This window comes from Argentina silus, assembly GCF_951799395.1.
Source record: "Argentina silus genome assembly, chromosome: 22".
Taxonomy (NCBI): Eukaryota; Metazoa; Chordata; class Actinopteri; order Argentiniformes; family Argentinidae; genus Argentina; species Argentina silus.
Window position 1 is genome coordinate 11253501 of NC_139676.1, and position 15000 is coordinate 11268500.

General features: G+C 45.5%; 3 protein-coding genes across 4 annotated transcripts in view; 2 read left to right on the forward strand and 1 right to left on the reverse strand.

Moving 5' to 3' along the window:
- The window catches only part of LOC310821777 (inactive rhomboid protein 2-like), a 28145-nt gene extending 23462 nt beyond the window's left edge, over window positions 1-4683 (forward strand). For both annotated transcript variants that reach the window (XM_083693981.1, XM_083693982.1), the window contains one exon: window positions 2119-4683. In XM_083693981.1, coding sequence (XP_083550107.1) covers window positions 2119-2538 — 420 coding nt within the window. In that variant the 3' untranslated portion in view covers window positions 2539-4683. The remainder of the gene's footprint in view (window positions 1-2118) is intronic.
- A 1816-nt stretch (window positions 4684-6499) lies between these two features.
- Window positions 6500-7920, reverse strand: aanat1 (arylalkylamine N-acetyltransferase 1; the record flags this gene model as incomplete). The annotated part of the gene is made up of 3 exons (XM_083693484.1): window positions 6500-6805; window positions 7280-7434; window positions 7764-7920. The coding sequence occupies 3 exons, from the start codon at window positions 7918-7920 to the stop codon at window positions 6500-6502; spliced, it is 618 nt and encodes a 205-aa protein (XP_083549610.1).
- Window positions 7921-9980: 2060 nt separating this feature from the next.
- The window catches only part of ube2o (ubiquitin-conjugating enzyme E2O), a gene marked incomplete at its 3' end in the record, with an annotated part of 22004 nt that continues 16984 nt past the window's right edge, over window positions 9981-15000 (forward strand). Inside the window, exon 1 of the mRNA XM_083693971.1 lies at window positions 9981-10418. Coding sequence (XP_083550097.1) covers window positions 9984-10418 — 435 coding nt within the window. The 5' untranslated portion in view covers window positions 9981-9983. The remainder of the gene's footprint in view (window positions 10419-15000) is intronic.

Genomic DNA, 15000 nt, shown 5'->3' on the forward strand with positions numbered 1-15000 from the left:
CCCAAGAATTGGAAAACCGATGCTGGGAACAAAACACTGTTGATAAAGACAGGGAAAACCTGCACACATAGGAAGGTCCTTTCCATTCCAAATGGCTACGCCCGCTTCCGTTACTCCCGCCTATCGAGTGAGCCCTTCAGTGACGTTTTGACGAAATCTCCGCGAGCGAAGGGGAGTGGACGAGGGATAGCCCGAACTATTGTTAGTGGAGACTGTTTCGTACGTCAAAAGACAGGCGTGAAACAGCGACCACTAACGGCTGTTCGGGCGTCTTGAATGAATTGCAATGAATTGTGGGATACCCGTTATGCCGAAGGGATGTTTTTTGTGGACTCACAGTATATTTGCTTCTCCACAATGCTTTTGTTCCTGCACCGCAACTTTACAGCAAACACAAGCTAAACCCAGGTATCACCACTTACTGGGACCAGTCACCTTCTCCCTTGATCTCCCAGTGTGAGTGTGAGTGTGAGTGTGAGTGTGAGTGTGAGTGTGAGTGTGAGTGTGAGTGTGAGTGTGAGTGTGAGTGTGAGTGTGTGTCTGTGTGTCTGTGTGTGTTCTCTCGTGTGTGTAGAGGAGGGAGAAGGCACATGTCACATGCCAAAAGGAATTAAAATAAGAGCCGGGTGCATGTGAGGTGAAGTCACCTGAATCCCTGTTCACGCTAGGTAAGCATTTGTGTGTGAAGCACCTGGTATTGCGAGACCCAATCCAGATTATTGCACCATCATTCCCATCACCATGAACCAGTATGATCCTAGAGGCCTCTTATCTAGCATGGTCAGGAAAATACCAGGAAACCTCAATGATGTTGAGATGCGTGGGTATTTAAGATGATGTCTGTAGAAAGGTGTTTTCCACCTGAAGTAATACAGAAGTAAGACAGTCAGATTTGTTGGCAACACTTTACATTAGTTTGCCCCTATACACGTGTTATACATGTGTAATAACACTGTAATTACTCTAGTGTTGCAGTTACCTCCTCTGTCTCTCTCTTCTCCTCCTGTCCCGTCCTTGGGGGAAGTTAGCATCATCTGAGATTAACCGCCCCCCCCCCCTCCCCCTCCCCTCCCCCCTCCGTGCTCCGTGCCCCCCTCAAAGCTTTGACGTCAAGCGTGGATGACCAACACCTGCACTGTAGCTCTCCTTGGAAACCTAGAACTGTGATCAATCGAGTCCATTAAGACTGTTAGGATGCATATAGGCTATAGGTGTTCCACACACAGGAAGGGAGGCAGGTCCTACCATCACCATTCATACGCTTTTCAATAAACTCAATCTAAAGGTCCTTTCTCACTGAAAGTACACTCGCATGTCTGGTGGGATTGATGCCAAGATTCAGGTTAATGCTAAGCCAGCTTCGCTCTGTACAGGACATGTCTGTGTACACTCTTAGTGGTCATAACCATGAGTAGTGTACAGGAGGAGTATGAATTATAAGGCAGTCAGCGACCAAGGACATGGCTGTGTTTTTTTTTTCATCAATGGACCGTATCACCATTGTTTTGGTCCAGATGGTTATGGTGTTCCATGAATGGCACATTCCCTTTTTTTAAATGTCCACCAGTACTGTTCAGTGGGTTCATTCATAAATGTTGAAAGGGTATAATTATAGATTAATTACGAGATCTACTTTGGTGTTCTTACTATTATGATGTATATTTTGTTCCCCTGAGTCCATTTTGCCTGGCTCCTATTATCCTCCTATGAAGGCCAGTCCAGTAATAATAGCTGCTTTGATTCCTCGCCTTGTCCATTAGCAAGCTCCCTCTGACGTATGCTAGCCTATGTTAGCCTGCCACCGCATCCTCCATGCTAACACGCTAACGACCTGTACAAATGCCAGGTGATGCCTCTGAATGTGTGTGCTTTTAACCCCCATCTCATGCTGAAATGCATAAATGTATGTGTTGGCCTTGTCACCAGTTCATTTAGAGTAGGCCTATGCTTGCTCTCTCTAGATTTATGCACGCAAGCAGACTCACACACATCATCACACAAACACACAATTCCACCTTGTTTCGTCAAAAGTGGATGAATTTATGACCCCCTCCCCCTCTCCCTCTCTGTCCCTCCCTCTTCCTTTCTTTCTCTCTTTCTCTCCCCCCCCCCCTCCAGGTTGGACCAGCGGGCTCCCAGTTCGGGCTGCTGGCCTGCCTGTTCGTGGAGCTGTTCCAGGGCTGGCAGATGCTGGAGAAGCCGTGGAAGGCCTTCCTCAAACTCCTGGGCATCGTCCTCTTCCTCTTCTTCTGCGGCCTGCTGCCCTGGATAGACAACATCGCCCACATCTTCGGCTTCCTGTCCGGCTTGCTGCTCTCCTTCGCCTTCCTCCCGTACGTCACCTTCGGCACTTTCGACAAGTACCGGAAACGAGGCCTGATCATTCTCGCCATAGTGGTCTACTTGGGGCTGGCGTCATCTCTGGTGGTCTGGTTCTACATCTACCCCATCCACTGGCACTGGCTGGAGCACCTCACCTGCCTGCCCTTCACCAGCAAATTCTGTGAGAAGTACGACATCGACCACATAGTGCACTAGGGCTAGCCGTTAGCTCGCTAAATCGCTAACAATGCGCTAACTCGCTAACAGGCCCTAGAGGCCAAGACGGGAAGCGCTGTGGAAACGGAACTTTGAGGAAATGGGACTCTGAAGGGTGTGGAACTGTAAGGGTTGTGTACATTGTAAGGACTGCAAGGTTATAAGTGTAGTAAGCACCCAAGTTCACTCAGCAGTTTGTACAGGCTTCAGGACGTTAACAGCCCATGGTGGTACAGTGAACAAGACTCAAACTAGTTGTGCTGAAGTGGATGAGGAAGACTGCAGCTATGTTGTATATTATGCCATGCGGTTCATGAACTTTTTGGCTGGGTATACTACCTTTTGTACTGATTTTCCACAACACAGGATGTATCTACAATAACACTACATAACATTTCATTATGGTCCATTATAAAATACTATCAATTTGCTGTTCAGGTGAGTATATCATTTGTCAGCAAAGATCTATGAGGTGGCTCTTATATTTTTTTTATTTAATGTCCTGCATGTCACATATTTCTTTTCCAAACCCTGAATATTTCAAACGTTGGTTCAAAGACCAGATGTTAAGCTGGAACATGGAGGGTGTTAAGTGTAAAGGAAACATGTTTGGTAGAAATAACAGAGGCTAGAATGTCATCACATACCACCAGTTGCCTTTCACTAACTGCCACTGTGATGCAATTATTATAATTTTATATTGCTTATTCTCTTCTCTGCCTACACAAATGTTTCAGTTTTTGTGGTAACAAAAGGTAACTTGTCTGCCTCACAAACTGCCTATGTTGTTTCCCCTCAACCCAATCACAGGTGTTAAAAGACATAAAAGTAACCATTCAATTTCAGTTGTGTGTCACTGCCCCCAAAGACCAGTTTTAGTTCAATCACTACACACACTGAATTGGGTTGGCCATTTGTGCCATAACACAGTTTGACCTGAGACATTGTTTGGTCCTAATTTAAAAGTGATTTCAAGGGACTCTATGATGTGATTGTCCAATAGACAGTATGTGGTCTTATGACGCACACTGCTGATGCTGGAAAGTCCATACAGTATGTTTCCACTAGATGTGTTGTCATATCTGCAGTCTTATATGTATAATAATTGCATTTTAATGTGTCATAGAATTTATATCAGAGCTAATATTTCATTTTCATTTTTTTGTGTGTGTGTATGTTTGGAAAATAGCGAATGAGAATCATCAATGTACTGTGCCTTTTTTTTAAACAGATTTTGATTTACGGGGTGCCCACGTGTTGCCCTTACTATTTAGATTAGAGGTGTTCTGTCAAAATGGCTATCAGTGGACGTTCCGGAATATGACACAGACGCTCATCCTCCTGGCCTTCTTCCCTCTAGACCTGGGTTCAAATTGTATTGGAAATCATTTTAAATACTTAGCTGTACTTGATTGAGTTTGCCTGGCACAATGGAACCAATTAAATAGTCCAAAAAGTGCAAATCACGCCCGTCTGGCACTACAGACAGACTTAAGCAAACGCTCAAAGTAACTTTCTGACCCTGGCCTTCTTCCCTCCTGTGTTGTTGAATCACAGCCTACAAGCCCTGTTCTGGCAGTTTTCCGTTCGCCTCTATTAACTGCTGAAAAACGATTCCTGAGAGGTGGATTACTGCGATGAAATTGATTATTTGTGCAGGAGGATTTATACTCTGGGAGGCTTTGCTTATTCACTTTGCCCACCAGCGGTCAACTGGTGGTGTTTATGACCGAGTATGTGGAATGGTTCAGAGTTGTTGGACTATCGTTTAGAGCTCTGATGTTCATGTTTTGTGATCAGGCAATTCAGAATGGTTGAGAACCTGGTTTTGTCATGGAACCCGTCCTCCTTTTTCTAATATCATGTCCTCTTTGTAGGAATTCACAGTGCCTTTTCAAATGTGTGTAAAGCCTTGAAATCTGAGTGTCTCTGAGTTAAACCACACCCCTATGCCTGCAAGCATGAGTGCATGTGGCAAAAGGTACTTCTACATTTGCGATCGGACCAAAATAATTTGTTATTTATTGGAATAAAAAAGGGATAGTTTGGAATTTGCTCTCATACTGAGATATTGTGATATATTGTTGCAGTTTTATATGCTGTTCCTCACAAATGTGTACGTACAAAACTAAAATAAAATGTAAATCTATATATCTTCCTCCTCTGAGGTGTGTGTGTGAGAGAGAGAGAGAGAGAGAGAGAGAGATACATTTCATCCGTCTTGCCTTTTGCTAGATAGCACATGTAAATACCCTGTAGCCAGTCTGGCCTCTACTCGTGAATTCCTCTCTAGACAACAGTGCCATGCTAGGCACTGTAGGGGTGCAGTGCTCTGAGGTCTAGGAATGTACTGTATATAGTGTCGTAGATTCAACAGAGATTTACCTCAAAACCGTGTATCATTGTATTCGAGAGGGAAAACAGTCAGAAGATGGAAAAATACATTATTTATTCATTTATTTTTAACAAAACATTATAAAATCAATCATGTCTTGATTCAAGACTGTATGGAGGCAAAGGGTGGTGGTTTTCTAGCAGGGGAGAAGAAGGCGATCAATTTCTCAAAGGAATAGAAAGCATACTAGAGGAGGGATATTGGCAAACGATGCTGTGTTTCAATGATCGAAATGCCTTTAAAGTCTATAATAATCAAATACTGTGGCAACGTAATCATTAACAATCTAAAGAGCTTGGCAGTTGGCGCTTGGATTTCCTCATTACCGTCCCCATTAATTTGTCACTACTACTACCACCATGCGACCACAGAGTTTTCCACATCGCTGAGAACCTTCCAACATGGCTTCTACACTAAGCAATGCCTCTGACTCCACGTGTTTTACCATGCTTGCTCTGCATCTGGGCTGACAGGTGCCTCCGTAATACCCGCTAATTCAGACGAACGTGACAGCAGCGCACGGTGTTTAATCCCTGCATTCTGTGGCAACAGGCGCGCTGTGGGCTGGGCTACTTACTTTGGAGCTTGGACAATAGACACAGCTTGTTTTGCATATATCCCTCCCTGATATAATTACGTAGAATAGATTTGAACAGTTGTTCTAGGAAATATGAATTGAAAAATATTTAGCTTAAAGACAATACTATTAATATTGACATTCTAGTAACCTACATACTGTAGTGCACACTAAAGTGCTCACCACCAAGCTATTTCAGCTGCCCGGAGCTTTGAAAGGCATTTGTACAGAAAGAGAAAGAAAAACATGAGTTAATGTGGAAAGAAACAAAAGTCTTAATATCCCATGTAATCGCCCAGGTGTTGATCGGCATTTAAGCAAGCATTTAAGCAACTGATGTTACAAATAGGGGATGTTAATCTATACCCCTCCCTCAATTTATCTGCATTTCTAGATTGTCAAGTCATCAGTCGAGATGCTTTCTACTAAAATCTCATCAGACTTTTCAGAAGTAAAACAAATGTCCAGCATTCATACATAAATAAAATGGAAAACAAATAAGTCACAAATAAATAATTAGGAAACAAATATTAGTTAGTTCTAAGTATAGTTTAGTCTTTTTTATTAGTTTTATAGTTTATTTTGCTCTTTTCTAAACCTGTTCTGTTTCCTATATACTACTGTATTCTATTTGGCCATTGAACTAAGAGGCTTGGCAAAAAAAAAGCAAATCAAGCATCTAGCGAATCCCGTACATTCCCAAAGACCAGGGGTCAGTGTTGGGAGCTGTAGGGGTTAGAAACAGAGACAGCTCTGGTCTCTTTAGGGTCATCTGCCTTCTGTAACACGCACAGACACACCAGGCAGGACTTGACACACCCTGCCATCAACACAGTGAAAACAGATAAACACCTAGCCACACACAGCAGCCCACATGAACAAGACGCTGCTCACTGCTCAGTGCTCACGTCCCCCTTCCAGCCCGGGCAGAAGACAGCCTAACACCTGGCTCCATCGAAGGAGGATCCGAGTTCTGTCACCGCCGACACTCAACACCCACTGTTGCGGCGCATAAATGCATGACCCATCACTGGATGCAACATCTCGATGAAGGTCAAAGGTCCCACGGTGATCTCGCTGGGGCCCTGAACTTTGAACCCGGACTTCTGGTAGAAGGGGACCAGGAAGTCCTCGCACATGAGCACGGCGCGGTGGACGTAGGGCAGGCAGCGCAGGTACTGCAGGTAACGCCACATCAGGATGGAGCCCTTGCCCTGCTGACGGAAGGTACGGTGGACCGCCAGAACGTGGACGTGGACGGTGGAGCCGTGCGGCTTGTGGAGAGTCAGGGCGTCCTGGGAAGAGAGGGAGGAAAGGGAGGGGAGAATACGTTTAAGTACACAAGTGCATCTGAGGTTAACCAACATCAAGTACTAGTAAAAGTATATATATATATATTCCTTCTTCTAGCATTGTGACTGGTCCTAGCATAGATTAATTTTTGTTATGGTGACTGTTGGATAGATGATTCACTTACTTGGTAAAATGTATTTGTTGTAAGTCACTTTGGATAAAGGCGTCTGCTAAATGCCATAAATGTAAATGTAAGTGTACTTCACGATTGTCACTGAGATTTAAATGGTCACCTCTACGTTCCACAGTGTCTCTGTGTGTGTGTGTGTGTGTGTGTGTGTGTGTGTGGGCTTCACTTCTCCACTGATAAAATACTACTCAAAAGCTTCACATCTGTTTAATGGGGAACTATAAGTGATTCAAGCAAGAAAGTAGTAGCTGTGTTTTCCGGTGCACCCTACATGTCCAGGGCTTACCAAGGAAAGCTTCTCCTGGTCCCAGAGTGATCCGATGATGAAAGCCACCAGCCGTCCCTCCTCAAACCAGCCCAGGGACAGCTCAGGGCACAGGGTGAGGAAGTGACGCACCTCGTCCAGGTGAAGTGGACACTCCCCGGACACTGAGATAAAAGCTGGGAAGGGATGGAAATACAAGGTTAGCCTACTACTAACTGCCAAGTGCATACTTAGTAACATCTCACCCCCTCAAATAATGGAATAGGTTGATTTAATGGGGAAAAAAATATGGAAATGTGTTTTTCATTGTAGACTGAGTTGAGTTACAAATACAGGCAATCAAAGTCATAAAGTGTTATAGACATGAAATCTATAATTAGTTATTTCAGCTTTCAGATTGTTACCCCCCAAAAATAAGAATCTAAAGAAAGTTGTAAAGAAAAACGTTGAAAAGTTGGCTAAAAGTTGCAAGGAAAGAATACGCATACACAATTGATTTGCTTACCCTCTCTCTCAATCTCGAACACGCTGATTGCGTCCTCCGGGCTGAGAGAACGAAACTCGCTGGCCGGGAGCGTGTGGCGACGGCCGTTGCGACCGGGTGAGACGGGAGACCGCATATGGAGAGGTTTGAAGAAAGGCAGTGCGCCGACTACTGACATGGACTCCGACATCTCTGTTGTTTTTCTTAAGTCTAGTCCTCCTTGGTATTGAACGGACGTCTCCTCCCTGATTTTCTGAAGGCGTATAAACTCCACTCAACTGATCCAAGTGCAAACGGGCTGTGCGTAAAAACTATGATGTTAGGGTGGCGCGCCGTGCGTATTTATACTGCAGGTGCTTAGCGCTACTCGTCATAAGCCTGAAACAAGCTGGATGACCAAATCCTCAATTCTATGAGAGTACCGTCAACAATACACATATGTACCCGGAATTGTAAAGGGATATTAGTCACTTGTGTATGGAATTATCTCCGTGCCATGCAGAGGCAGGGTCGGATTTTTGGAGTAGTTTTTTCAACTTCAGTCATTATTTTAATAAGCTTATCCGATAGGCAAGTCTAATTCAGATTCAGCAAAATTATATTTTAAAGGCCACATACACATTTAGTCCAATTTCAACCATTAGGGGATAATGTAGGCCCATCCAATGCAAGCATGCTTCCTCTTTATTTAATTAATTAATTAGCCTATTAATACAGCACTCAAACTGAAGATTGTATTATAATCCCATCGGTTTGTTTTTCATTATTTTAGCTTACCATTGCGCATGTGACTAAACTTTCCATTAGGAATCCGTTGTCTAGTGATTGTTAGCCTAATGGTTTATCCCATGACATTCTTCTCAAATTGGTAAGAGGATTAGGGAGAGCGGTAAGAGTTTGTTGATCATTCGTTTAGGTTTAACCTTATAATGCCTTATAATAAGGCATACGGCATTATAAGGAATTATTAAGCCATATAATGCGTAGTGTAGTCTTATTTACCATCATGGAGAGCACTTTGGCCCATGTGGAAATTAGTATTTTACTTCTGTCTTTTCTACTCTAGGCTACTGTATTCTGTTCCAAAGACAACTGCTATTGAACGTTACATTCTCACAGTTACGTTTTTATAGATAGGCCTACATTAAACCCTTTATTTGTCATTGCACAGCAGTAAGCCTAGGCCAGGGCTATTCAATTGGTGGCCGCGGGCCATATCCGGCCCGCCTATCAATTTAGACCGGCCCTTAGATACATTTTTAACATCTGCAAAAAAATCCCCGCAAAAAATCCGATATTTGGTGCTAAAATGAGGCCAAATCTAATTTCGTCCAATAGGAGGAATTTGCCGCCAGACTAATTGATGTTGGGCCTGCCGTACAGCAACTTCAACTGGAGCTTACTGACATTCAAACTTCAACTAACCTGAGGCAAGCGCTTCGGTCTGTGGGCTCTAATAAATTTGGACAGGACGTGTCAATGGAGAGCAAATCCCCAAACACGTGAAGATTGTCATTTTTCCTTCTATGTTTGGATCAACGTACACGTGTGAATCCAGCTTCTCTCACATGAAAGCTATTCAAACAAACACAAACACATGACAAATGGAAAAAGATGTGTGCTGTGTTCATATGTAAGTGAGTCTTATAGAGGCCTACTAATAAGCACTTAAATTAAATTAATTGATTGTATTAGGCCTAATTAAAGGTATTTTAATATGGTTTACAAGACTATACAGTTATTGGGAATAATTGTGAAAAATGTGAAATAATGTGAAAAATGTATGGCCCCCCTACAAATAACATTTAACCAAATCTGTCCCCCTTAAAAATATGGTTGAATAGCCCTGGCCGAGGGCATGCGCCTCGAATGTCCCCATATGCCCCGCCTCATGCCATGTCAGGCATACATCATAATCCTTTCTGGAACTTACAGTGTCAGGCTATGTAGGGCACATACTGTAAGTTATCTCATTCACAATGCTGTTTTACAAACCGCGGTGGCTAGCAGACTCTGCGTAATCCTTTTCAAATCAGCCAACTATCGTACACTGACACCAAGCGGCGATAAGTGGATCATCCATCGGTAAGTGCCGTAGCCTACGCAGCGCGCCCTTTGCTACGCACCGTATCGACGTAGACACGTGCACTTCCCTGGTAACAGGATTGTCTTTTTTTTTTTCTACCCCACCATCCTTGCTCTCGCTCTCTCGCATCATTCCCTGACAACAGCACAGCAGCGATGGCGGAACCCGTGGCATCGGACGCGATACCAACAGACGCAGCATCCCCGTCCCGGACCCCAGCCCTTTCTCCGGCTGTAAGCCCAGGGTCGGAGCCTCCTTCCATGGCGCTTTCTCCCTCTGCAGGCGGGTCCCAGCGGCTCCTTTTCTCCCACGATTTGGTGTCGGGTCGGTATCGTGGTTCGGTCCGGTTCGGCCTAGTCAGAATGATACACGGCGAGGAGGAGTTTGATTCAGATTCGGACCTCGACGGTGATGGCGGAGGTGGAGGCGGTGGAAGAGGTGGAGGTGGCGGAGGGGGAGGCGGTTGCATCCCCTGTAGCTCGGATACCGAGAGCGGTGCTGCGGACACTCGGTCCCGGCCTCTTGGAAGGGGGTTTGTGCGCGTGCAGTGGTACCCAGAAGGAGGAAAGCAAGACATTCGGGAAACAAAGGTAATATTGTTTACACAATGAATGATATGTCCTCGTAGTCTACGTTGCAGGTATTGACATTATCCCCAATGTTTGCTAGCGGGCATTCGCTGTGAGCGTTTTGTCCGCTTGAGGTTGCCTGCTTCAATTAGCAAATTTATTGAATATCCAAGATTGCCGCTAGCAAGCTATAGAGGTAGCCAACATGCCCACATGTCAATCAAATATGCAGTTCAACAACTGGGTGTGACACGGCTCAGCTAAACTACGCTAGCTAATTATATTTTGACTGCTTCAGTGTTTATGGACCACACATTCTTTATTCTGTTGTCCTTTAGCCAGCCTAATTAGCTAACTTAGCTAGCTATCTCGCTTGCTAATTAGACGCACATTGCTGCTCATTAGTGCTCATCTCGAAATTTGAATGAATCAATCATTCACGGAAGTTCTGTAAGAGAGAGAAAGAACGCCCTTTCAGACTCTTCAGAGCAAAATGTGTAAAATGTCTTTAGCTGAATGCGGTACTGGAGCCAGCTAGCGAAGCTAACTGACAGCTCAGTCATTCTAGCTGCAAGCTATGACACATCACATGTGATAAAATGCCAGCTAAGCTAACCAAGGCCATCCTCCTATTGCACGAGATGCCAGGCCTCATCTTTTAGGAGGGTTGTGCTGTTATTATTATTATTTATTTATTCAACTGTATTCAAGCTATGGTATAGTCTTCCCCCCAATGCATTATCAAATCAGCGACCTATATGACAGAATCAAGTTGATCTCAGTTCATTGCAATACATGCACTTGTTTAGGTAGTTTAATCAACAACCTCCATTGAGTTGTGTTGGTGACGATGCATTAGTCTGATGCACATTTGAGAGGGAAAAGAAGCCCGTTGATAACTGACTCTTCAGGTGCAGGCCAGGCCTTGATTCTACTGCACATTATTCAAAAAAAAAAAAAAAAAAAAAAGATTGCTCCAAGCGTAGTGTAAAAGCTCTAGGCCTAATATAAACACCTTACATTATAGTGCTCAAGCAAAGTTATTACTCATTCCATGGCCTTCACCCTTACTCAGACCCCTTAACCCTAACCCTACTGTACAACAACCACTGTAGAGTTTTAGTCATTATAATACATGTTGCATTCTCACAGTAATATACAAGCACTCTGATACTTTGTCAGGTCAAGTGTGCCCTAAAAGGGGTATTTTTTACCAAAGCCTACACACACAAAGCAGTATCGAGCTCTGTGACAAAGCCATAGCCATCACTACAAACCAAATAGAGAGCGATTTCTGTATTGACATTATAATGGGATTCTGCTGCAGTGAAAGGCAAAGGGGGAGCTCTCCAGAGCCTTATGGAAAAGGGTCACACAGAGAGGCAAAGTGGAGCTGGGATGCAGGGACAGGCCTAGAAGATGCTTACTTTGAACAGTGCAGGGCAGGGGAGGGGAGGGCCTGCTTTGTCCTGCGGGTTAAATGTGTAAAGTTCTAGCCATGGGAGTCAGTGTTTGGGGTCAGAACAAAGGCACTACAAGTTATGTGGTGGTGTAACAATGAGTCAGGGACGTGACAGCACAAGGGTGATGATGCTCTGGGGTCAAAGGCCAGTCATGTTCTAGGCCTGGCCTTGGGAACTGTATGTGTAAATACCGTGTGTTGGGGGAGGGGGGGGGGGTTAACCTTCTTCCTGTCACATGTGTTTGTTTATTAAACCTTCTCCCTGACGTGTGTGTGTGAGGTGTGTGTGTGAGACGTGTGTGTGTGTGTCTGAGACGTGTGTGTGTGTGTGTGTGAGACGTGTGTGTGTGTGTGAGACGTGTGTGTGTCACCTGCTGCTCACTCAGTCGGTGCTTCTTTAGCTGCATATCCTGAGCAACTAAAAAGATTCTCATCAATAATTCACGACTGGGTTACTTCCTGCAGTATGCAAAACTGCGTACTTCCAAGATAGCCTCTGTAGTGTCCCTAGAGTGTTCCCCCGTTCCCTTAGAAGTCCACATCTATTTTGACTGTCTCCCACTAGATGCTCTGGATCAATGCACAGAAATCCATTACCTCGAATCCACCAGACCCCGATTTTTCTTTTTCTTTTTTTTGTATTTGTTTTTCCATTCTCTGAACTCTATGATGATGTCGCTCTAAAGATATTCACGAATTGGCACTCGCTTCCTGATACTGTACGAACAAAGATCTTTCCATTACAACAGAGACCACCGGTAGCCAAGCCATTGTAGTATCTTATGCCGCATTTTCTGCATTCTATGAAAACTTAATTATCTCCAAAGGGAATAGAGGCCTAAAGCCCGGGGCTTAGATCTCCAGTTCAGTGCAGGTTTCAATCAGACACCTTGCACAGTGTTTCCTCAGAAGCCCTTAGCACTCCCTTAGTAATCGCAATGTGAGCGAGTCAAGAGCTTGGCATATTTCACTCGCAAGACACTGAGCTTGGATCTAGGCTAGGCAAGGCAAGGCCTGCGCAATGCGTTTCTGAAGCGCCGTCTTTTTATAAGGGCCCCGATAATGGGTGGGTAATCACAAGGCAAGGACAGAGACTGCTGCGATGTGGTCTTTGAGTGCGGTAGAGGACGGTCCTTTTCCTCATCCGTCTTTTCTGTCTGGCTTTCCCCTCACCTCAGCACAATCACCCAGTCCCAGTCCGAGCCGAAGTCTAAGCTTTAATTTTGATTGTTTATTTTTCTTGCTTTTTCTTTCCTCTTTTGCTGTACAGTGTCTGTGTTTTTTTTTGTTTGTTTGTTTCTTTTTTTCTTTTTTTGAAAGGCTCTTCATAACCAATATTATTAATATTGTTGTTATTAATGTCTCAACTGATCTCTACATCAAACAGAGCAGAAGATTGGAAGAGAAGGTGTAAGTTTACACCGTAATTCCACTGATATAAGCTCCACCAAGAATCCAATGTTTCAACCTTGCAATAATCATGAGGTCTTGGTCAGAGCTACGAGGATAAAGGACAAGCTAAAAGGATGATGCTGAGTTGAATAACCTGTTCTGATGTATCCCTTCACCATTCATTGAAATGGGAGCCCTACCACCCCTGAAAGAGTGCATCTGTGGCCTGCTCAGGTCAGGAGCACGGTAGGGCGAGGGGCCCATTGACTTTGACACTACCTCTGCAATGGAAGCCTGGGGGCTGCATACAGTCAAAGACACACACACACTGAACAGCATGACTAAACAGTGTCCTCTTGTTGCAGTACACTACCTCTCCCTGTCCAAGGCCACCACCACTGCAGTGTGTGTGTGTGTGTGTGCATGTGTGTGTTTCTGTCTGTGTATGTGTGTGTGTGCACACGCTTGCGCGCATGCGAGTGTGTAGTAATAAAGCTCAGGGCGTGGTGATGGCACCATAAGTCCCCCCCTTATCCCTTATTCAAGGCTTTGCTGTGGAGCAGAGCTGTCAGGGCGGAGAGGCTGAGGTGACGGAGTAGCGGGCCCAGGCCAGGGGCTCCTCCCTAGGGGCACAGGGACGGGGACGGGGACGGGGGTGGGGTGGAGGTTGGTGTGGTAATGACAGGACATGTCGAGGGCCAGGGACGACTGCTGTGCTGCTGACTACCGCAGAGGGATGGATGAACGGACAGACGGGAGGGAGGGAGGGAGGGAGGGAGGGAAAGAGAAAGTAAGGGTTGGGGAGATAAGGCCGGGAGAGAGGGATACAGGGAGGTCAAGAGAAAGGAAGGGCTGGAGATACGAGAGCGAGGGAGGGAGGGGAACGCACAGACAGACGAGATCGGGGCAGATGGCTGCTATGCTAATGGGAGCGTTTTGCCCTTGATAAGTGATAAGGGGCCCCCTTCGGTCCCGTCACTTCTCTTGTCCCATCTTCTTTTGACATTGTCTGAGATACTAAAGGTCTTTTTTGTTTTTGTGTCAGAGGAACTGTGTCTCTGCTCTTGGGTGGCGGGGGGGCGGGGGGGGAGCGAGCAGTCAGTTCGTTAACCTGCCGCCTGTGTTGGCCAATGGAATAGCAGTAACGGCGTGAGCCACAGTAGGTGTCGCCCGGCCAACTGAAAAGACATAAAAGGTCAAGAGACGGGTCGTTAAACGGCAGCAGTGCGATAATCAAGGTTTATGCTTTTTTTTTTTTTTTTTTCTTTTCTTTTCTCTCCTTCACCCTCCTTGTCCCCTCAGGGTGGAGGCATGAGGTCATACGACAGCCTCCACCCTATGTGTCACTTTTTGCCCCGTCATCTCCCCCCCCCCCCCCACAGTCGCTGCTTTGTTATTGGTCCAGCCTGTCTGCTGTTGATGAATGGGAGGTTGGAAAGATCCATCTCAGACCCGGGGGTGGGAGGAGGGTGGCCGCTGTTCGACTCTCTGCCCTGAATGCGAGGTGACTCCCATCCGTCAACCTAGCTGGCCCATCCCTCTTAGGAAGAGCTCTGCTTGCTTTGCTGGCCTAGACTGTACACCGTGTACCCCCCCCCCCCCCCCTCCCCTCCCCTCCCCCCCCCCCCCCCAGTCGATTGCAGAGCATGTGCCAAGTCACCCCACATCGCTCCCATCTCCGGCTATTGAATGTCAACAGTCCTGCCATGATCACGTTATCAATTAGCCAACCAATTAGCTTCTCGTTTG